Raw genomic sequence first — 24,807 nt, 5'->3', positions numbered from 1 at the left:
CTGTGTTTCACGACTTCGCAGCAATTTAATCGCCTGCCAGCTTCCGAAATATCCATGAGGTCTTTATGATGGGAGGCCAGTCTCTAATAGTATTAGCAGATACTGAATAGTTATAGACTAACTCTCTTCTCCAGCAATAACAATATTTGGCTTAATTTCCGCAACAAGATGGTTTCATAACATGTGTTCACCAAGAACTGTTGGGAGATAAATTAAATTTAACTCAGATGAAAATTTATACTTCATGTCTGTTGCTTGCTCTAACATCATGGACATTGCACCCTAAAGGATTGTACCCTTATCAAGAGGTAATTATTCGAAACCTCCTCCTCTTTATAGGGATTCATTTGGTAATGAATAGTTCTATAATGCCACCTAATGATGAAACTCTGGGTTTACCAACTGAGTCATCTCGAAGTCTTTGCACTTCATGACCCTTTAAATATCGTGTAATTTTCGCATTACCAGTTATTCTAAGCAGAGGTCCCTCACCTCCAGATTATAATAACATTTTCAACAGAATTAGCATTTCAATACATAGATAAGTATCTCACTAAGATTTTCATGTGCCCAAAGTAGAAAAAGGTAGTACTCAATTTGAATTATGTTTCTCCTTCACAAAATACATTTACTAATTCATGTCTATTTTCTGTTTTAGAGGGATCAGAAAAAAACATTTCTTCCATAGGTAAACTGTCTTGTGAGAATGCTTGCAGCCCTCCAGACTCCAGTCTCCAAAACTAAGATAATTTTCTTCTGGCTCTCAACAACCTCTTTTACCTATTTTAGAGCAAATGATCTGTTTGTACGGATATTAATATATATTCATGTAAACTTGTATTTCACAGTACAAGTAAAGACTAAAATATTTCACAATAAATAAAAACTAAAAAAAAAAAGGAATATTTTGAATATTAAGATGAAAAAATTGTAAGTGGTTAAATAATTTTAATTAACAACTCGGTAGGTTGCAATATCCCACTTTCTTCAAGTAATTTTTTTTTATTGTGAGTATTAGTGGCTAGTTTTTTTGATTAGTCATTTGAATAAAAATTACGGTCCATATTTTATAGTCAAATTGAAATGTAATCTCAAAATATAATTTATTATAAAAATAGTTATAAACTAATTTTTATTCCTTTTTGTCCACACCCCCGACCATCTCCTTCATATTCAATTACCGTCAATCATATTTATATAAAATATAATTGATTATACATTTTTCAAATTCAAAGCAGTTTCTTAAGCAATACAATAAGCAATTTTTGAACCTAATTTTCCTCAAACTGTTTGGTTGATACACTGAACCACACAGATTACATACAAATAATTATCTATGGGCTCACAATCAATCAGAAAAACAATGAATTCATAGCTTAGTTTATCTTCTTTAACTAATTCATTTTGAAAAAAGGAAAGAGTTCAGGTACATTTTTCAAATTCAAAGCAGTTTCTTAAGCAATACAATAAGCAATTTTTTAACCTAATTTTCCTTGATATTTTCAACTGACTTAGGATTTCTTCATTTTATTTTCAAACAAAACAAAATATATAACCATAGCAAGGAAACACATGCAACTTATGCACATCTGTGCATTGGAAGTATTTCTTTGTTTTGGTCCAGATCCAGACTATTACTGTTAAATTATAACAGATTTATTTTTTTGTACTTGCATGCAGGAGTTCATTGCCCCACCCACCTAGATAGTACAAACTATTATTTAATATTTAAGTTCAGATATTTGTATTTTTATTGACATTTAATTTTAAGAATAGATGGCTGACTTAATAATCCATAAAAATTTTATAAGAAGTGATTATAATTTAGATTAGAAATAAGCAAAATTAAATTGGAAATTGATTCTTTGTAAACTTTTACTCTTACAATTTTCTCCATTCCTATTATGTAAATTAACACTAATAAAATTTTAACATAATCCATATAAACATCAAGAAAATCATGGCATAAACTCACTTGTATACTTACAATGGTAATGTTTGGTGCATTATTCAACTAAAAAGCACAGACTAAATACAATATATTATTTCATTACTTCATAAATGTTGATCTAATTTTGGATTAACTCCAATCAGCATAAAATAAAGCTAAGAAGTAAAATATTGGTCACTATTTATTGAGTAGTTTGATCAATCATAAAAGAATGTCTGCAGTATTCTGTTAACAGAGTAGATACTGACATGGAAAACTTTCCTAAGAGAAAAAAAAAATTAAAGTAGTGGGCAATTTTATAGAGTTCCAATTCCAGAGATATTTTGTTATATTATTTTATTACATGGGTATTATTTTGAATTATAACTGGAATAGGAGGAAGAAACACACCTGGTAAGTTGCATGGTTGGATTTTGATTATATGTGTTTTTTATTTTATTATATTCATTCTTTCGAACTTTCGCTAAGGAAAAAAGGGCTATGAAGTTAAAAGAAAAGGGTTGAGTACATTGGGAAAGTTATTATTCTTATTATTATCTTAAAGAAAAACAATATACTAGTGACATAAAAATATAGTTCTTTTGGCTTGAATGTTGATTAATTAGAAAATTAATAACACTCATTTCATCCAATAATATTATAACTTGTAAATCATGATTTTTTTTTAGGAACCAAAGAGACAATCACAAAGGGATAAAATTATTACTAGCACGATATCATTTCTGAGATTTCAATACCAATCACATCATTATGTTTTTTTATTATAGTTTCCTAATTAATACAGTAATTAAAACTTATACATCAGCTCAAAATATATCAAATGCAAACACAACCACTAAGTTAGCCTGAGCACAGCGTACCAGAGTACTACCGACTTTTCCCTAGATAGATAATAGAAGACAAAGGATACCATTGCTGGTATATATAGGAGGATGAAACCAACTCAGGTTAGGGAAAACACTCACGTACCTTACTATTAGTGGTCAAGCCCAAGATTGTTCTCCAAATGCCATTTGGCAATATCAATATTTTGATGTTGAATTTACCAGTGCCAGTGTCAATGTAGTCAAAATCATGGCCAAAACATGGGGCCATAAAGTCTCTCTGTAAACAGGATGGCCTAAGCAAACGCAGAAATTGATTAATTGACAGGGCCTGTTGAATAGAGGTTTGAGGGTTACATTGGCCAAAATGAGGAAATCTGGGATCCCAAGGATGAAAATGGTTCAACAGTTGAACTTACGAAAAAAAAAAAAGTTTTTAGAACTATTCTATTGGATCGTTCCAAATGAAATGTCAGTTTTCATAAGAAAGATTATTTAGCAAAACAACTTTAAGAAATCAAAATATTTACCCTTATTTTCTACATATTTTCTTCATGTTATTAACTTTTCAATCCCAGAACTGAAAAATTTAGGGTTTTATGAAGAAATGAAGTCAGAAAATGCATTTTAGACCTGAGAATCATATTTACAAACTTTACCTTCAAGGATGTTGTCCAAATTTCTGAACAGATAGAAATCTACTAGAGATAAGTCTGGTGAATAAGGTGGGTGTGGAAGGACTTTGTAACACAGCTCGATCAGTTCCTTCAATGTCTGTTATGAAACATGAGGTCTGGTGTTGTGTAAGAGTATAGGTCCTTTATGATTAATCAATGAAGGTTTTTTTTTAAAATATCATTGGAGTACAATGTGGATGTGATGGTTTATCTCTGGGTAAAAAGGGGAAATGAATTATTCGTGCCATTGACCGCCACACAAAAACCAAAATTTTTTTTTATGCAAGTTTGTTTGGCTTGAGCTGCTGATTGTTCAAGTTTGAACTTATAAAAAAAATTGTGTATTTCCATGATGATATTTGATGGCATACTAAACAATTTGCGATCAATAGAAATGATATTTAATATTATCAAAAAAGAGAGGATTAATAACGGCTCATAATAATCTGTAAACATAAACGTAGTAAAGAACAAAAGTCCACAGCTTAGAATTTGTGAAGTAATAAAAAATGGATATTTCATTAAAAATGACCCAATAGAACAAATTTAAAAAAATGAGCTGGAGAATATTGAAAATGACCAATCTGGTACAACGATACTGAACTGAATATTAGTTGTTTTCTTTCTATTGTTTAGATTTAATACGAATGTAATGTGTTGTATTTCATTAAAATGTTTTGTTCTTTAATGCATTCATCTTAAATATCTATTTTATTGATAATAAGTAGTTAGCTTTATTTCTAAGAAGTTTGAAATTATGTTCTTTGTAGGAATAGTAGTTTCCATGATATTTTACAAAATAAAGTTATAAAATGGTGATTTCTATTTTCAAAAAAACTATATCTTGGATTCAGAACACTAAAAGGGCTAAAATTTTAGCAAATTCTAATTTAGAAAGAAATGCTTAATGTTTTTCTATGGTAGATGGTTTTCAAGATATTGAGCATGGAATGAAAAATTAACAATCATTTAAGTATTTTTCATGAATAAAATCAACTTCAGTCGTATGCCAAGGTTACAAATTTAGATTTTTAATATCAATTTACACCCAAAAACATATTAAAAAAAATCAAAACTACCTGACTTATTGTGTTTTGAAAGTGTTTCATTTGTAGAACTATTACCACCGGTTCATACGGACAAAACATTAATACATGATATTCATAAAAATTGATTAATAGTCTAGGTAGCGAAATGAATTTGGGTGGGAAAAATGTAACTTCGTAATATTTTGATATAATAACATACTCTATTTTGTAAAAGAATGCCCAAAATCCATTTATTTCAAAACGTCTTCTGTTTAGTGCATCATAGAAAAAAAATTATACCAGATTAAATTCTTTTCAACTTTTGTTTTGTAAAATGAATACTTTTGGAGTGTGGAGCCACCTTATTTGTAGTATCTTTATAAAAACTGTATGGAAGCCCCACTATTACTTAAAACATCAGTCAAACATTAGTTCCGACCAACACAAATGCTAAGTTTAGAACTGTTACTGACAGTCAAAACAGTCCCTGGTTCTGAGCAAGGACTGGGGATTTGATTCTGAACTAAGCTATCATTCAAGCATCTGCAGAACATTAATCCTGAACTAGTTGCAACCAAGTTCAGAATTCATAACTGGAACAAACCTTTTCTTTTGTCCCTCACTACTCCAAACCTTAATTGATCAATCTTTTAATAATCTGAACACTTCTTTTTTAATACATTGTAACAATCTACCACAGTGATTCCCAAAGTGGCCGCCACCGCCCCCTGATGGGCGCTGCAGCGATTCAGGGGGGCGGTGAGGGCCACAGGTGCATTTGGGGGGCCATGAAAAACTATAAATTATCACAGTCAACAATATTACTGCTGACAATAGCGCCGAGCATTACTAAATTGGTAGCAGCACACCTGGTTCATCCTTCTCATTAAGATGATTTAGAATGTTTTAACTTTTTTTTGTATTCCATTCCATTCTGAGTTCAATAAATAGTTTCATAATTTCAAAGTTTAATGTTCCTAATTTACATCTTTCTTTGCTATATTTTACGAAAAAGATAGAAACATTAATGAATTAAATATATTTCCTATTAATTGCTATTAAAAGTTTTAAAAAATTACTTTCCAGGGGGCCCTAAGTAATATTTTTCCTGGGCAGTAGGACAAAAAATTTGGGAAACACTGATCTACCATAATAATAATTAAAATGTTAATTGAATTAATTAATTTATAACAATGTTATAATGATGTATGAATTTATTGATTTTTTCATATCAATGACAGAAAACAAATTTTTACAACTTCTGAAATGTAAATTCAGAATCAGTTAAAATATCTTTCAATTTTAACTCTGTGAGCTAGAATTTTATTGGACAGGACCATTACATATTAAAAAATTAAGCATAAAAACAGTGACACCGTTCTGTTAAACCATACGGTAAGAAGAATATAATAACAAATTTTAATGGCAAGAGATGGTTATAATTTACTCAATTATCGAATATGTCCATCAGCTGGGATCAGGACAAAATCAATTTGATGCACTCCAAACACATGGTGTGGACTAGGTCAAATGTATTGTAGTATAGCCTTTGATGACAAATCGAGAAGAAATGTTCCTTCAACCGCTGTTGAATGTTTTAACATCTTTTGGTTATAGTATACCTTATATTGAGGCACAGTGATTTTTGAAGTCTCGATTATCATATGACCAGAAATCGAGATTTACATGAGGGTTTTTCACAATTTGTATTTGTTAATGCAGAGTTTTATATTCTCGAAGAAACGGAATAAAGTTTTTAAGACATTTGCGGCTGGAATTTTGGAGAGGTGTAATAGTCTGATCCAGTTCCAAAGCACTCTTAGGAGTCAACCATTGAAAACCTCCCATGGCATGCAATGTATGTAAAATTCCACATTAACTAATACAAATTGTGAAAAACCCTTCAAGTTAATTCCAGTGCCTGGTCAAATGATAGTTGAAAAAAAAAAGCCTCATGATAATGTACTCAAAGACCTACAGATGACAAAACATCAACAATTCTCAACCTGTCATTAAAGACTAGTAAAAACAACGCCTTTTTAGTGGATCAGATTGTTTTTCTGCTCATTTCAGCAGGTAGAAAAATTCGATAACTGAGTAAATTTTAACCATCCCCTGCCATAAAAATATGAATTAATGGTATTAATTAATTAATGGAAGATTGACTTATTGAGGTTTGGAGTAGTGTGGGCCAAGAGTATATTTGTTCATTTTTCGTATAATGTGTATAATGAACAATAATAATTATTATTATCAAAATTATAAATAATAAAACTAAAAATTAATAATTAATCAATAATAACTTTAGTTTTAGAAGATAATGGTGCATTTAAGCAGTTTTATAAAAGATACTGTATGCAAGATGGCAGAGAGAAAACACAAATGAATTCATGGACAAGAATATATTTACTATAATATCACAGGTCAACAAACCATTAGTTCTAGGAATTACAGTCAATGTTTGATTATCAATAACAAAATTCAAATGTACATTTGTTTTGAAGATAAGTCAACAAAATAAAATGATAATATTAAAACCTTATAGGGTAAAATTAAGATCTAAAAGTTAAACAAATAATAACTTACATAACTACAATTTTATCATTTTTAGGCCAGGAAGAAACTAAAAAGTAAATATTTTAATCAATATACTAACACTGTAATTTTACATAGGCTGAAACAGAAATAACTAAGATCCTGCCATAGTGGTTCCCATATAATGGGTCATAACAAGTGGACCCAGACAGGTTGTTGGATATTTTAACAACCAGATAAAACATAGGTTGCTATATTATTATTGAATAATTAAGATTAGTCTGTAACTGAAATATTATTATTGTAATAATGTGTTTTTTTAAGTAGGATGCAAAGAAAATAAGAAAAATGCAGATCCTATTCTTTCATTTTCATTAAACATTATACTTTAGGGGATGATTATGTGGTAGTTTTTATTTTTTTTAATATCAAATAAAAAAAAATAGAATCATAAAGATATATATTATTTTATGAGGCACACATATAGACAACAAGCTTATTCTTTTTAAAAATCTCTACATATTAATCTAGAGATTATGCAACAGACATTACAAAGGTTTGTTCAAGAATCATAAATAAATAATACAATTTACTTCCTTTTATTCCTGATGTCTTTCCTAGATCAATAAGTGCTGGGGTCACAATAGAACATTTAAATTTAGTTCTAATTAAATTAAATATAACCTAAAAAGCCAGAGAAACTGAGGAAGATTTTTTAACAATATTTAATGCAGAAAAGTGTTTGATATCATCCAATTTAGTGAATCTAATATAGTTTCTGAACTTATGTGCCCATTTTTAGTATTTATAGTACGAGAAAACAAAACATTGTTTCATACTTCACATCAGTAATTCCTAACCTTTTTTTGGTTACAGAACCCTTTTGGCAAAATTAGGAAAGAACCCTTACATAAACATTTGATACAAATAAAGGGAAGATAACAAAGCATATTTTTAATATGGTTCTGGGAATACAAATTATCTTTATCAAAATTGATGGATTATTTTAAAATTCAATTTATTAATTCTTTAATTATTTCAAGGAGGCTGGCAGAACCACAGTGTTATGCAGAACCCCAGTTAGGAATCACTGCTTTCAGGTCGGTATAATATCTCTGGCTCCTTGTTACTAATTAATACAGAAGACACAAGTTTGAATTAAACAACCATATTTTCATAAATAGATGGACACACATATTAAAACAAATTTGATATGATATGTATACAAGAGTTTGTCAACCCTGTCATATAGGATGGACCATCTTAGATATAAACCATGGTTAAAATGGTGGTCCTCAACTCATAATAGTCTGGGAACCCTTTCACTAAAAAACAGTTCTATTACATCTAAACACTATAATAATCTAAATCCATCATTTAAGATTACATATAACTATAAAATTATAAAATAATCAAGTATAAATAGACAAATTTAATTTAATTGTACCCAAGATTCGAAGACAGAAAGAACTTTGATTAATAATTACCATAAATAAATCTAACTTGATCATTAAAAATAATACTAATTTCACAATTTTACCATAGGACAACATTAGATATAGTTTAAACAATTTAAAAATAAAAACATTTTTGTTTCTGTAATCATAATTCAGAATTATTCATGATAAAATTAAATTAATTCTTAGAAATTGGAAGATATAAAATATAATAAGTCTTATGAATATAGCTTTTGAAACTAAAAATAATAAGAATAAGAAATATATAACAAAATAAATAAAACAAAGACAATACTTTCAAATTTGTACTAACTAATTTAAATTGGTAAAGATTACATGAATTATTTGACTTCAAAATTTTTCTATTAAAATTAGTTACTATAAATAAATTTTTTAAACAAAAATATTATAATACCCAATCCCATTGTTTTAAAAAATGTTTTCTCAATAAAAACAAGGCAATTTACACCTCCACCTACCTTAAAAGCACCAATAATTGCTTAATAACTTACATTAAAATAAAGTAAATAAAATATTTATCTAATTCATACAGGATTTCTTTAATTCAATCTGGATTCCAGCTTCTAAATAATAATTAATATAAAACTTGTAAACCAATATTGATCTATTAATGGCCAAGAAAGAATTTTTGAAGTGGGTGGGTGACAGACTTGGGATAAACTAATCTTTTTAACAAATCAATGAAATAAACTAGCTTCATATACTCAACCCGCTCAATCAACGCTCACTACACAATCAGACAGGGGACAGAGATGTTAAGGATAGATGTTTTTCATCTCAAAAACTTTTCCTTACCATGACTAGATTTTCTTTACATTAAAAAACAGAAAGTGGAAAACATACATAAAAAAAATATATATATAAAAATAATTTTTCTTGAATAATATTTAAGATATACTATCAGTATAATAATTAAAACAATAGTAATACACATTAATTTTGTTTAGAGATAATGGTCATAATTAAAATAACTTTATATTCAAAACTAAAATGTTAAGTTGTTTCCAGAAAATGAACTTATTTCTTCCATAACAGCGGATTTCATCAAAGAATAAAATCATAACTCGAAAAACTCAATATTTCGAAGTCAATCCTGTTTGTAACTGAATTTATAGAAAATACTGAACTCATTTTGAATAAAATACTTTATAACTCAAATTGAAAATTAATATAGAACAATCCCTTAAAATCTTTAAGTCAATTCGGAGGGTAGGCAGAGTACAAATCAAAGTTTCCATGAATATAATTACTAAGGAAGATAAGATCCACCTTTGTTTATATTGACATATTACTGCACATGTTGAGTTAGAGAGTCTGTTACACTTTTGAAGTCAATAGTGGGTCTAAAAAAGGGGATGGCATATGTTCCTCGACCCAAGACATTTTATTGTCCACTTCATATATACAATGAAATATGGATCCATATATTTTGTTCTATATCTCTGGAACAGCTATAAGTGTGTTAGTGATTTTTCCTTGTTCCTTGTTTTGAAATTCCCTCCAAAGTGAAACCAAAAAAAATGATGGTTCCATCTAAGACTCCATAAATATGTACCCCTGAAAACATTTTTGAGGAGTTCATATTTCAACATTTGATGTAGCGGGATACAGAGGGGATATATTGTGGTGTTCCCTTGGATAGGACTGGGGCTGCTAGGGGGTTTGGAAGGCATGTAATGCCAACCATGAGGAAGAGGGAATTCGGAGGCTACTAAACAATAAATTTGTTTGGGATCCCATTTACATTTACAAAATTTTCCAACGGCACAGGGTCATCAGTGGTTGGCCCAATTGCTTTCCCCTGCATAACAACTCTTTTTTTAACTGTATCAATGATTCAAGCAAATCTGCTTATAGTCTTGATCCTAATACCTACCCATAGTAAATTCAATAACTTAAATTTGATTTTCAGTAAACTTGATAACCCACAATTTAAAATCTTGAAAATTTAATAACTCAAAGTAAAATTAAGTTCCCTTCAACTTCAACTTATTGAGTTTTGACGGGAAAAATTTTCAAAATACTGGATAATTCAATAAGCAACAGTCATTTACCCAAAAATTTTCAGTAGGCTTAAGAAAAAAAGCTCACTAAGTCAGGATACCAAAATAAATTGAAAAACAATACTAATTTAAGCAACAGAAATAAAGTTGGCTAGATATCTTTTGAAAGATACAAAGGTGTCAACTCAATCGCTGCCATGGTTCCTTACAATCATAAATTAGATTTCATAAACAGGCCATTATTGTAATATTCAAGTAACTACTCAGTTATACTGAAAAGGCTGAGAAAGGAAAAATTCAATAAAGATCCCCCGATTCTAAGCCACATATCAAGGTTCTTAACCATCTTTTCATAACATTACATAGCAAAACTAAATTAAATTATAAAATATCTGTAATCAGTACTATGATCTATTGGTTATAACTTTTCGCTGTAAAATCATGAAAAAATTGTTTAAAATAAAAACCACATTAAAATTAACAACAAAAATATCATTTTACAAATTATGATTAATGTTTAACAACCAATAAAATGTATTACTAAAATAATTTAAATGAAACTGTTTAATAAAACTGAATTAACTAATACAGGTTCAGTTATATATATTTTTTTAAATAATCACCAAAAAACAAAGCAATACACATAAATAACAAAATCGAACCATCCAATGTCAATTTAAGTAATTAAGAAAAATCAATAGTAAATTCTAAAATTAAGAAATTAATATAACTTACGTTAAAACATAACGTTAAATGAAAACATAATCTCTTACTCAAATTTAGTAACAGAAAGGCAGGAATAAAATAAAAATATCAAAACTAAATAATTAGAATTTTCATATAAAATAAAAATGATTTTGAAAGTTGTACTCACAAAAGCAGTCCATATATTAAATACTAAAATCTCAAAAGGTCCTTTAAGTACAATTTTTTTTTTTTACATTCAGCATTTAACCAATCCTAACAAGATGTATCAGTGAAAAATATTAAGTACTTAGAGACAATTATGCTTTTACTTGATAAGATTACATGTATTTTTTCCTATCTGCAGGGTCCAATGGATACATATTAATTTATTTTTTCAAATATAAAACTATACTTTAACTTTCATGAGAGCAATGATAGTAGTCCAAAGGAAATGAATTATATTGCAATTTAATAAAAGTATTTTGTTAAAAATTTGTTGTGTTTAGAAATCCTTAGCAAATGTTTCACCAATTATCCATTTCAGCTAGATGGAACCAATAGTATTAACATCATAACAGTTAAAAGTGATTTTATAATAAGAAAAAAAATTACCAAGAAATTAGGGTAATCTTAACCACTGATCTTGAGCTACTTTTTGCAATAGGAAGGAATTCAAATCCTGAAGTATTGGCGATAATGTGCAAATAAAGGATAGCAATGATTTAGATGTTTCTTATGCACTAGAATAAAACTGAGCATCAATTTAAACAGATATACAAACATTACTCACATTGATGGCAGAGATAAAATAATAAAATGCTTCAAAACATGTAATTAATATTAACTAAGTTAAACTTCTCCCGAATGGATAATTGGTATCTTCAGGACGTCACAGGTTAAAATAAGATTAATTAGAAATTAACATGAGTCAGGACCTTAATAATATTATTCAATAAGAAATAGTCAAAAGAAGTTTCATACTATTTTCAAAATGGTTTCTTTCTTTTCTTTTTTTTTTTTTGTAACTAGAAAAACAAACTTTTTATGAAATTTGTAAAAATATCGTTCAGCTTTTATCTGCATTCCCATTGTTAGCCATTAAGTATTACTGTACATCTATTATTATTTTAAGTTAAAATCCTGATGATATAAAATGATATTCAACATTTATGTAATGATATTACACACAGTAGACAGAAATAATGGTGGAAAAACAAAATTATTGTCAATAACATAGTATTTGAGTGGGAGACACTAAATCTATTTATATGATATGTGAATTTAAACTTATCAAAGTTATCCCAACAAATCATTATCATAAATGAGTTTTTTTAGGACTAATTTTCTCATACATAAATTGCTGACCTTTATCAACTAAATCTCCATCTTTATTTCTTTCCATTCGTTTTTTTAAGAATTGGAATTGTTGTAGAGCAAATTCATACAATTCATTCTCCATTTTCCAAATTACAGTACTTTTAATCTGCCTAATTGTTTCTTCATTAGGTTCTATCTTCTGATTTGTTTTTCGCAAATGGCCTTTTTTACCTTAACAAAACAAAAAAAATCACAATTAAATTTCCAGTAATCATATTCAGTAATACAGACATAAAATGTGTAATACATAATACAATGACATGAAAGGGATTTTAATACAGTACAATACTAAATGATAAATATAGAATCACAGGTGTATTTTTTAGCACCTATTACTCACACTTATAAATGATAATTAGTGAATAATTAGTAAACGAGAAAATCAACTGACAGCACAACCGGTAATGAACAACACCCAAAACACTGTTGTTTGTTGAAAAATATATTTTCATTATGAAATAAGATAATTTTGCAATTTGTCAAGTCATTTATAGTAACATTGTTAATCTTAAAAATCTTCAGTTCTCATGTTCATGCCCTATTATAATAATCTGATTGTATTCATAGTCAAAATTGTTAATATTTAATTTTATCACATTTATTTTTATTAGCTTCCCCTTTCTTCATAATGGTTAATTTTACAAAAAATTCCTTGATTATATTCATTTATATAATACTCAGTTGTGCATGTTTTGCTGCCTATCAGTATTGGCTGGTGGTGTAGCTTGATTCCATAATAAACTTATGTTTTAATTAATCAGCTGTAGCTAATTATCACACACTGATAAACAAACTAAACTGAGCATAATCAAAGAATTATAGAAATTATGTAACTAATACTTATTAATAATTAATTATAGAATAACAATTAATTATCATTAATAATGATAAATCTTTATTTTAATTAATTACAATAACTTTCTTATTAATGCACAATTACAAAATACCAAGCATCGATAAGCAACAAGAAGAGTTACTCAAGTTTGACAGTGAAGCAGTGACAGAAGAAATGTACAGTTGTATTTTGGAACCTGTACTCTGAAATCCAGTCAATTCATTGAGCATTTGGAGGTTCATAATAAAGACTAACAGCCTTGACAGTGTACTCTGTACAACAGACAATAGGTATTTTGTAAACCACAGAGCTTATCATGCTGGAAAACCAAAAAAATGTCTTAGTTGACAGAGACAGTGAAAAGTAATCAGCCAACTGGTTGTAAAGTATTGTGACTCCCAAGATGGGAGTTTAAAAGTTAGACTTGATTTCAGATAGCAGAAGATGGAAAAAAATTAAAATGTCCGATTTAGTTTTTGAAATTTTCAAAAGTGTGAACTCACATAGACCAGTTTTTAAATAATGTTTCTAAAGTAAGTAAACATCGGAAGAGAGGTAGTTACTTCTCCAGATCGAAGTTCCTTTAGAAAAATTTTAACTAAACCCTATATCCTTCTATTTTCTGGTCAATGTTTTAGGAACCTACCCCTTCTGAAGGCCTATTTATTATATTAGAGTTATTAAATTATTTTTAACTTTTCCAAAAATAAAAAGGATTATATTTTTTCAGTCAAAGTTCAGTTGTATGATAATGATAACCTTGTGGCCATTTTAAGTTTTCTCTATTTGGTAACATAGTAAGGAAATAAATATTGTGCTAATAGTGAACTTTGTTGAAGTAATTTTGAAATTGTTTCACAAGGTTTTGTTGTGTTGAGCTTCAGTAGTAACATTGACTGCCATAGTCTCCTTGAGAAATTCATATTCGGAAACTTAGAACCTGAGTACTGCTTGCTTGTGAAAAACTAAATATATATGTAATTTTATAATTAGGTCTTACTCGATTTAAAATGTTCAATAGCTCCACTAAAAAATGAAGGCAATGTAGCTTCCAGAACGGCTATGAAGTCAGTCAACTGTTCCGTTACACCTACCACAAGATAATGAGACAAAAGATTACGTTTCGCTTCTTCAAGAGCCCATTCGTTTCCTGGTTCCCTAAAATAAAATTTCACTAATTTACACAGTATAATATATTATTTAAATACTATGAGGAAGTGGGAGTGAGAGAGGTTGAAAAATTACTTCATGAGGATAACAAAATAGTTACTTTATAAAAGTTGAGACTAAACGATCTCGAAAACCAAAATCAAGGGTCCTTGTTAAATTATAAATCATTTAGAACTTACAATACACAGCTGTCAGTGATTTTCTTTTTCATTACATTACTTTTAACCAACTAAACCAAAAGCATAATGCAATCCTTAATCCATTTGTTGCAGCAGGAATCGGTCAGAACTAATCCTGACAGAATTTTTTTTTAGAAAACCTCATAATTAGGGACAATAAAATGTTTATAAGACCAGCTAATAAAAAATTATATTATTTATTATGGAAACATGATTTTAGGGTATAGCATCTACTTGCCCCAGAATCTCAAGTAGGCAAACCTGTGTAACACATGCTCCCTTCGACCTTAAGAATGTTATATTTTGGCTAATAATTAACAAATATTAATTATTTAATTTCTGGAATTGTTAGGGATGGAAAATAAGAAAAAACTTTTTTTTTTGTGAACAATATTTATTACCGATAATTCAAATTGAAAATAAATTACACAATGTTATTATTTAGGTATATAATTAAAATTTACAACACAGACAATTATTTTGATTTTTGATGACAAATATGTTGATTTTTCACTAACAATTTATTTTCCTATGAAAATAAAATATGAATATTAACAACCTAAACTAGAAATAAAAATACTGATATTAATTTACATCAAAACTATTAACAACTTATATTAACTTACAATCAAGAACTATTTAGAATCACCAACTGTTTTTTGCTAATAACGACCTCTGATATAACAATGTATTAGTAATTGTAACAAATACTTTTGGAACCGTGATTTTCAGAGTATATTTCAGAGTACATACCCATTTATTTTTATAAACGTATATTATAACCACAATTATAATGACTGATTGTCAAATAAAGCAATCGTCATTCAGGCAAAGAAATTTATTAGTGTTTGGTAGGAATAATTGATTTTTAAAAAAATCCTATTTCACATTTACATGATTTGTATAGTGACTGGGCTTTAATCAGTCTATACTGCCTGATTCCTTCGAGGTCATTGAACAAGAAGAAAACTTTTGTGATGTTCAGATAAAAAGGCTGACTGTATTCCCACCAAATCTCATTGAATTAAGCTGGAATCGAAATAGTCCTACAGCACAAATGTATGCCACCTGCCAGAGGCCAAATACCTTATTATCATATACCATATACCAGGGGTGGCCAACTTTTCAGTATATAAGATCAACCTTTTATCTTAAAAGTGTGTCACGATCGACTTGCTGTCATAGGTATAGTCTAAGGGGTGAGAAGGGGTGTGAAATGCAAACTATATTTATGCACTATGTTTCAGTATAAGGTGACTAGATAAGTAAAATATATGTTCAAAACCATTATTTATTTTTTAAATCACTTATTAAGTTTTCGAGATATAGCTCATGAAGAAACTAAATTTCCAGATCCAACTGTTGATAGCAGCATTCCATACATACGGTACCTAAGAACTAGCATAAGTTGTACTATTTGTTCGTAAATTTGTTATAAAAGTGCACAGTATGGCTGATAATTTGATTTCAATATTTCATTTTCATTTTTTTTTTTTTTGGACCAGGAAAATTTATCATAAAATATGACTAAATCAAATAATATTACTTACTATTACTGTACTTATCTGCTAATTTATCAATAACTCGTTGAGTATATCTTATACTGAAATATAGATGTACGGCACATACTTACGTAACTAGGTAAAAACAACAATAATTATTTATTATTAAAATATATTGTGCTGGGTGGGTGGAGACAGTGTCAGGCAATCAGAATTCTAGGAATTTATGACCTTTGCAAATACCCAGAATGCATTAAAATGGAATTCCGGATCGCATGGAATTCCATACTAGACATTCAAGCGATCGATGATCGACAAAAATTGATCTCGCGATCAACTTTTTAGCCACACCTGCCATATATCATATTATCAGAATTGAATGGATTAACTTAGGTTACTTTCATTTATTCATTTATATTGAAAAATATATATACGAACTATTAGAGAAAGTTAAACATATTTTTAAAATTCCCCATAAAACCAATGTATAAATGGAAGATATATTATCAATTTTTTCTTTAAAAATAAATCATATTTTAACATTTGATAAATTACCAGCAGTAACTAAAGCAATGTTAATTTTTTTTTTTAATTCACTAGACATATAAAAAGAAGAAAAAATCTAAAATGGGGAAACAAATATGAAAAATAACAAATTGCTACTTACCAACACTCAGATGAGTGCCCACAAAGAAATGGAATTTGAAGCCACATGTTTTCAGGATTACAGTCAGGTTGCTTCTGTTGTACACATTCATCAAATGTCTAAACAGCACAAAAATTATAAATAAAAATTAAATCATGACAGTTATGTAATTGGAAATACCAAGTTTTTATAACAAAAATAATAATACTGAAAGATTGCTGATTGACCGTGTGTATCAATAAATGGAATTTGGTCTGGGTGCGGTCAAATAAAACTCAAATTGTAAATTGGTGTACTAAATAGGACATCAATAATCTGTATAGTGTACAGATAAAAATAGTACACCAATTTAATATTTGAGTTTTATTTGACTGCACCCAGACCAAATTCCATTTATTAAAAATAATAATAGAACACAATAATTTAAGTAATAAGTTACGACTTAAAGATTTAATTTAAAATTTTGTAAGGTATAATAGAATGCCTTATTATAATAATAACTAATATTACAAATTGATAATATAACTAGCTATTCATTTTGCTTTTCAACTGCCAATTCTTTTAGATTTTTGAACTAACAATTTTTTTAATTAAAAAGATGTTTTTGTTTAAATCATATATTTCTTTTTTATTCACGAATAAATTTTTATTTTGGAATATTTATTTATTGAATGGCTAAGAAGTGATGCATTGTAATTGTACAAGCACTAAAAGAATTTTGCGGTGAAAAACTGAAAATTCTTTATTTATAATACATTGGAACCACACTTATCTGACCAAGAGAGATAAGCAGGTGAGCCAGTTTAACAGGAATGTACAAAATTACAAACCTCCCTATTATTTCAACTCCTATGCTGGGTAAAATTAAAATGCAAGACAAAACTTTCTATAGAAGAAGTATGTTAAAAAAATGTAAAAAAATTAAGATACATCATTCAATTTAAGTGTGTGAATGGATCATAAGTTTTTTATAGTATTCATAAAGATGGCTATTTAGTCTTGTTTAATCAAACTCAGTGTTTTCTCAGCACTTCACTAATTTTTTTTTTCCTTTTTATTGCTGTTTAAGAACCAATTTACTACATGATAAAATTACTCAAAAACAATATTAACACTTTTTTTCCTTCCGATTATGAAAAATATACAAAAACTTGGAAAATTTTCAAGCAGATTGCATTTTAAAACAATGATTGACCGGAAACTAAGGTAAGTCGTTTTGCAGATAACAGGTAACACTTCTTAACCACTGAACGAATTAGTTTACATGTATATAAGGAAAAGAAATTTCTTGTTTTATTAAGATACTGAAGTCAATATTATTAAAACAAGTTTATGTAAAATAATGTTTTTAAACTTCATTTTTATAATAATCATTTTTAAATTTAAGTTGGAAATTAGTGATAAAGTACTGAGCAATAAATAACAAATTATAAGGTATAATTATGAAGAAATAATAAGGTATAAATACAAAGAAATAAGAAGGTAATTGTACTTGTAATAATAATAAACATGTATTTGACTAGAAAATAAAAAATGTATTGACTAGAAAATAAAAAACTAGTATAAATTCAATAAAATTTTGTCTGAATTATAGCCAAATTTGATAAGCAGATGAACTTTCTGATTTTTAAGAATATTTAGTTGACTAAAAGGATTATCGAAAATCTTATTTTTACAAAAAGCCAAATTACACTAACAGTGAAACAACAAAACTTTTTTTCGATCATTTTTATCAATTAGTTAACAATTTTATTTGATTAATAACTGAACATCTACATTGTATTTATTATTATAATCTTGGAATGGAGCTCAAATTTGTTTTCACTGTTTCAAGTAATGCATTAAAAATGTCAATCCTGCTTATTCAGTCCTCCCAGTACTTAAAGATACTACAGTACTCTAATAAATACTTCTTGGAAGAAAATGAAAACAAAACTAAATAGAAAATTCGAGAAGATGGTTGGGGGTGCGGTCAAAAAGCAACACTAATAAGTTTTATTAACCTAATTTATTGTGTCAACGTTTCGGCTAGAGTTTCTAGCCTTTTTTCAGGGCTAAAAACAGAACAAGATAACAACCACAGTAAGTATAGAAAATAAAAAAGAAAGTGTAAACAAAATAACATAAAATGAATCTCAATCTTGATTTTATGTTATTCTGTCTCCTCGTACGTCATCCACGGTCAACTATCTCTCATCATTATAAATAGAAAATAGTTTATTTTAGCCTCATTTTCAATAAAGCACTACATAACTCTGATTTTTCTGGGCTGTACGAGTTAATAACATTGTTGCAGTTGATATTTTAATGAATTAAAATGACTTCTTTTTCCTGTAAGAGATCTTCCTATAAAGTGTAAATCTGAAGTCAAAAAAGATACAATCCTTAAGAGTTGCACTGTACAGCTAACACTTCTCAATCTTCAATATTTAATTAAAACATTTTCCAAATTAAGATTAAAGACAATACATAATCGATCAATCATTTTGTATTAATATCCAGTTAACTTATTATATCAATGTAATCTATCTCATTATGCCAATTTGGACAAATAAGAAGAATCAATGCATATAGAAGCTCTTTACTGAACATTTTATGTTTGCTCATAAAAAGATTTTCATGAATAATTATTTTAATAAATAATTCTTTAGGTCTGAGACATGATGAACTTTCACCAATGTTGTTCAACTTAGCCCTAGACCAAAAAAAAGTGATTAGAAGAACATCATGCGGAAATGATGGGGTGCACGTTGGAATGAAATATCTTTATATAGGACTTTTCCAGATGTAAACGGACAGCATTGCATTACTAGGAAGTAACCAAGATGACATGAAAGACTCTATTAAGAGTAGCAAAGGAAATCAGCTAGCAAGTAATTGCAATGAAGATAAAACAAGATATGAAGATATAACAAAGTATGTGATTATAAGCTAAAAAATCAAGCCTAACAACATGGTCTGCGTGGATGGCTAATTGTTTCCAAAAGTAGACAGTTTCAAATACCTCGGCCCCACAATAACATCAATAAATGATCTATGGACTGAGAGATACCAGCATATAAAAAGAGCTTCTCTCTATTAAGAACACTGAAATCCCGAAAAATCTCTTAAAATATGAAGCTAAGGATATACAATGCCATGATAAAGCCAGCTCTGATATCTAGCTCTAACAGGTACCCAAGAAAGCAGAATCGAGAGGTCTGAACGGAAAGTCCTCAGTATAATTATAGGAGCTATCTAGGATCAGAGTCTTAATGCATGGAGGAGGAGAACTAACAGTGAACTGTTTGCAGACTGGTCAGTCAATATCTTATTACATGAAGATAAGGAGGTTAAGATGTGCTGGACGTGTGGCTAGAAGTAATGCATCAGGACACCTCTATGCAACAATGAATGTCATTATAGTTGGAAAGAGACCATGTGGGAGGCCAAAATCCAGGTGGATAGAAAGAGTTGACAAAGATGTGAAAGGGCTACTAGCAGCAAACTGGAAAGGAGTAGCCCAAAATAGACAGGCATGCAGAAAGCTGGTTCAGGCTGACAAAGGTCTGTAGAACCAATCGAAAAAAAAAAAAATTCTTTTCTTAGTTATTGTGACAATCAATTATGATAAAAATATAATGAGAATTATATTATTCATAATAGATAATATTATGACAATTCTTTTCTTAGATATTATGACAATCACTTCCAAACCTTAATATTAAAATAGTAATACTAAAAACTGTAATTATTACTATGATAATTATATTTTTATTAATTTAATGGATCTATGTCCTTCTCTGGTAGTACTTATTTAATAATTGGTTTTGTATGTGCTTATTAGATCATTCAAATGATATGCATTTGCAAAATAAATTATTGTATTATTTTTGCTTGTTGTTGGGTGAACCTATAAACTGCTAAAAATGCAGAGGAAGGATCCAGAGGTTAGGCAACTCTTTATTGACAGCACGAATACCAGAATCAAAGATCTGTAACAGGCTGATAATATGGATCAACAGTGGCAAACATGTAAGGAAACCAATGAGGAACTGGCAGTTGGTATGCTTGGATACCAAAGACCAACTAAGAAAGCGTCCTGGTTTGATGAAGAATGCCAAAGAGTGACCAGCCACGAGAACCTTGCTTATAGAACAATGTTACAGCAAAGGCATACACGAAGATCAGTGCAGAAATACAGATCCAGAAGAAGGGAAGAGAAGCAGATCCACTAGAGGAAAAAAAGGCATGGCAGCAGGAATGTCTTCAGCAAATGGAAGACCTCTGGAACAGTAATGAGGTAAGAAAATTCTTCCAAGAAATAAATAGTAGCCGATAGGCATTTAAACCAAGAATAAATGCCTGTAGAGACAATGAGGGTAATCTCATCACAAATAGGATACAGGTTCTGGAAAAGTGGCAGCATTACTTTAATAAGGCCCTCCTTAATGACGTGGCAGAAGAAGGAAGAGGGGGAATAGAGATGAGAGTTGGAGCCACCTGATATAGACAACGTTTATGAAGTAGAGGAAGATTTGAAAAATAATAAAGCACAGGGACCAGATGGACTTCCTGCAGAACTATTTAAGTATGGAGAAGAATTAGTGAAATTCCTTTAGAAGATGAATGAAATTGGATGTGTGGGAGATGGAAGAAATCCCTTGTGAATGGTACAAAGCGGTTATATGCCCGATTTACAATAAAGGGGATGCGCTTGATTGTCATAATTATTGTGGTAATCTCTCTTACCATGAGCTTATAAGGTGTTCTCTCGGATACTTTATAAAAACTGATTCCTTTTGCCGAGCAGAATATAGGAAAGTACCAGACAGGCTTTATGAGAGGAAAGTCTACCATAGATCAGATATTCTATATCAGAAGCATTCAGGAGAGGTGCAGAGAGTATAATATCCACACATGCAACACATGTAATATCCACACACGCAACACATATAATATCCACACAACACACACGCATTCTTCGCCGATGACTTAGATGTTGTTGGAAGAACCCCTACAGATTTAAATAACGCTTTTATCGGTCTCCAGATTGCAGAGGCTAGAGTGGGTTTAGAGGTTAACAAATCAAAAACCAAATCCATGCACGCAGGCCTACAGCTAGATGTGAACGAACTATCACATTTTATAACTGGAGGATTTTCTTTTGAAAGGGTAAATGAGTTCAGCTATCTTGGATTGCAAGTAAATGCGGATAATAACATTCAAGCATAAATACATCGCAGAATTATGTCCGCAAATAAATGCTGTTTAAGTACCAAGATAAGACCCTGGTGAGACCAGTTCTCACTTATGCCTTCTAATGCTGGACATTATCCAGTTCACAGGAAGCCCTTCTCCTAAGGTTGAGAGGAGAATATTGAGAAAAATGTATGGCCCGGTTTGTGCTGATGGGATCTGGAGGATGAGTGTAGTGTATTTTGCCTCTTCTTTTTCCCAGGGCTGCTGTGTCACTATATTCTTTAACATAAGAACATTCTTTCAGTGTGGTATTAATACCATGAAATAGTTTTAACCTTGTATATTCTGCGTAATGTTTTATGTCATCAATGGTGTTTATTTCATAACTGAAAGGCTCAAATCCAAGATTCCAAGACATATTCCATAAGCTCAGCTTGACCTAAGTAACTGCTATAACCATAGTTTTTAGAAAAAAATCTTCAAGGTTTTTGTTTCCATTAAAAGTTCCTTGAGATAGCACTTTGTTACACTACTAGGAACTTTATTTTTCAATTGATAATCCGGAAAATTCATTAGGAAGGTTCACAGCTTAATTGTGATTTTTGAGGGAAATACAATCTTGTTCATTATAACTTAATTAAACCAATTTTTTGTGATGACTTTCTTCCACAAAAAAATTCAATTCAATTTAGAAAAAATATACAACTGAAAAGGATAAAGACCAAGTAAATTTGATCAACAACTCATCTTAAATTTAATGAATATGTAATGTCCATATCCACAAGCAATTCTGAGCATGATGACATTTTAGATTATAAAATTATACAAATAAATAATTACAAGAATTTCAATAGAAAATACAACAGGAACACTCGCATGTAGATAAAACTATAACTGTGCAGGTCTTTAGACAAATAATCAGACCCGGTAAAGAGCACAATGCACTAACTATAGTACTGCGTGACAGTAAATTGTAGCTAAACACCCATACTCCAGTTAGATAGAAGATATCCCCACCTATCTTTGTTTTAGGGCTCTAAAGATTATCACTCACAGAGAGAAAATCTCAAGCAGCATGTTTTCCGGATTAACAAATATGTGAAGATATTTATTTAAAAACTTTAGTACAGCATGTGGCCGTTTTAATTGATAAATTAAAGTAAAAATATATTTCTAAGAAAATAATTTTCAACTAACCATTTTGTCACCATGCTTTCTTCTAATAAGGTGTGGTCTAAAGTTATCACCATATCTAAGAAAATAGTAATATGAAACTAGTCGATCTAAAGGACGCCTAAGGAGATTTAGATATATTGGCTTTTCCCTAGCACCAAACCTATAAAAAACAAATTATCTTGATTAATTCACACTAAATATATTAACAAAATTGTTCACTGAAGGAATAGGGATTAGCTTACTTAAGAAAGTCTATAAATGCCACATGCCCATGGTAAATAGCTGGTTTTTTTTCTGTCCACTTGGTAATATTCCGAATAAATCTAGCCTAAAATTTACAAAAAAACATTAAATTAATTAACAGAGATAAGGATTCCAAAACCTAAAATTATCATACTTAATAACATGAATGATTTACCTGATCGGCAATGGACATGAAATGGAGGTTGCCAGTAACATTAAGATGAAGCACATTAAAACCATTTTTTTTACATAAATCATATGCAACGTTTACAAAACTTGTTGAAGCTGTTTTTGGAACTCTATTATAGATTATTAGTTGCCCTTCATCATAATCGCGTCTTTGCTTTTGGAGTTTTGCATTTTCTTTCAAGTTGTAATAAGTTTGTAGTTTTGAAACTGTTGCTTCTAAAATAAAAATAAGCTATTAAATTAATAAATCAAAGTAATTCAGTGAATCTAATAATCTCAGCCACTAACTACAACTTAATATTAATGTAAAATAATCTTGTGATATTCTCTATTAAATGCAAATAATAATTATTCAAGATTACGCTATTGCACAAATAATGAAATTGGAGTGAAATTCAGTTCACATGAAAGGAAATAAAATTACTTTATATCAGTTAAGAGTAGAAACTATTTTGACGAGTTAGTGTATTGTAATGGTAATATGTTCTACACTAAATTAAGCCATGGATTTTACATACCCAACTTATCTCTGTCCTCTTTGAGTTTAAGGTAGTTATACTGAAAAAAACTTAAGATAACCACAAACATCAATACTGACAAAAACAACCATAGCTTCCTCCCTTGAACTAAGCACAAAGACCTATGAAACATAATGTTCTATGGGATTGGAAGTAGTAAAAAATTAACTCCATAGCAGAATACTGCTGGATAAATTACTAGAAGGTGAAAAATATTTTTGGAAAACAAAATTGAGACACTATCCCATCATTCTACAGATAATACAGCTCTGAAAGTGACAAGGAACATGCAACAGCTGAGAAGGTTACATTAGTAAACAATGGTGTAATCACATACTGATTACTACCAAAACATATTCAAACGCGGAATTCTTTATTTTAAATTCTTTATCCAATCCTCCTTTTATCAGTGATTATTATTTTTTTTTTTATGGCTTTTGTCACTATAATTATTATAGTTATAACGATAAAATAATGAAATGTTAGAAAGCACTCTGGAGCTTATAAGTGGTCCTTTTTTTATGGAGTAACTTTATGATCATACCCATATATATATATTTTTTGGTCTTTTCTTACATAAATTAATAAAACAAAATAATTTAATAAAT

At 29.3% G+C, this 24,807-nt stretch overlaps 1 protein-coding gene across 2 annotated transcripts; it reads right to left on the bottom strand.

The window, feature by feature from the left end:
* Window positions 1-2,922: 2,922 nt before the first annotated feature.
* Window positions 2,923-24,502, bottom strand: Hs2st (Heparan sulfate 2-O-sulfotransferase). Of its 2 annotated transcripts, XM_014426844.3 has the most exons (8): window positions 24,200-24,502; window positions 23,668-23,897; window positions 23,492-23,577; window positions 23,271-23,409; window positions 16,914-17,011; window positions 14,396-14,553; window positions 12,549-12,731; window positions 2,923-3,071 (listed from the first exon to the last, which is right to left on the bottom strand). In XM_014426844.3, the coding sequence occupies exons 1-8, from the start codon at window positions 24,330-24,332 to the stop codon at window positions 2,974-2,976; spliced, it is 1,125 nt and encodes a 374-aa protein (XP_014282330.1). In that variant the 5' UTR covers window positions 24,333-24,502; the 3' UTR covers window positions 2,923-2,973. The 2 variants fall into 2 exon arrangements, with proteins under 2 accessions (XP_014282330.1, XP_024216949.1); XM_024361181.2 differs by lacking the exon at window positions 2,923-3,071 and having other exon boundaries at window positions 7,007-12,731.
* Between the last annotated feature and the right edge of the window lie 305 nt (window positions 24,503-24,807).

This window comes from Halyomorpha halys, unplaced genomic scaffold (assembly GCF_000696795.3).
Source record: "Halyomorpha halys isolate HHAL.00 unplaced genomic scaffold, Hhal_1.1 Scaffold596.1, whole genome shotgun sequence".
NCBI classification, from domain to species: domain Eukaryota; kingdom Metazoa; phylum Arthropoda; class Insecta; order Hemiptera; family Pentatomidae; genus Halyomorpha; species Halyomorpha halys.
Note: the sequence above shows the minus strand (reverse complement) of the source record. Positions and strands in the feature narration are given on the sequence as shown.

Coding starts and splice junctions, on each gene's coding strand:
- Hs2st (XM_014426844.3), bottom strand. CDS start 24,332: ATGTTTCATAGGTCTTTGTGCTTAGTTCAAGGGAGGAAGCTATGGTTG. Junction 23,410..23,491: donor GCATTTATAGACTTTCTTAA/GTAAGCTAATCC, acceptor TGTTTTTTATAG/GTTTGGTGCTAGGGAAAAGC. Junction 14,554..16,913: donor GGGCACTCATCTGAGTGTTG/GTAAGTAGCAAT, acceptor ATTTTATTTTAG/GGAACCAGGAAACGAATGGG.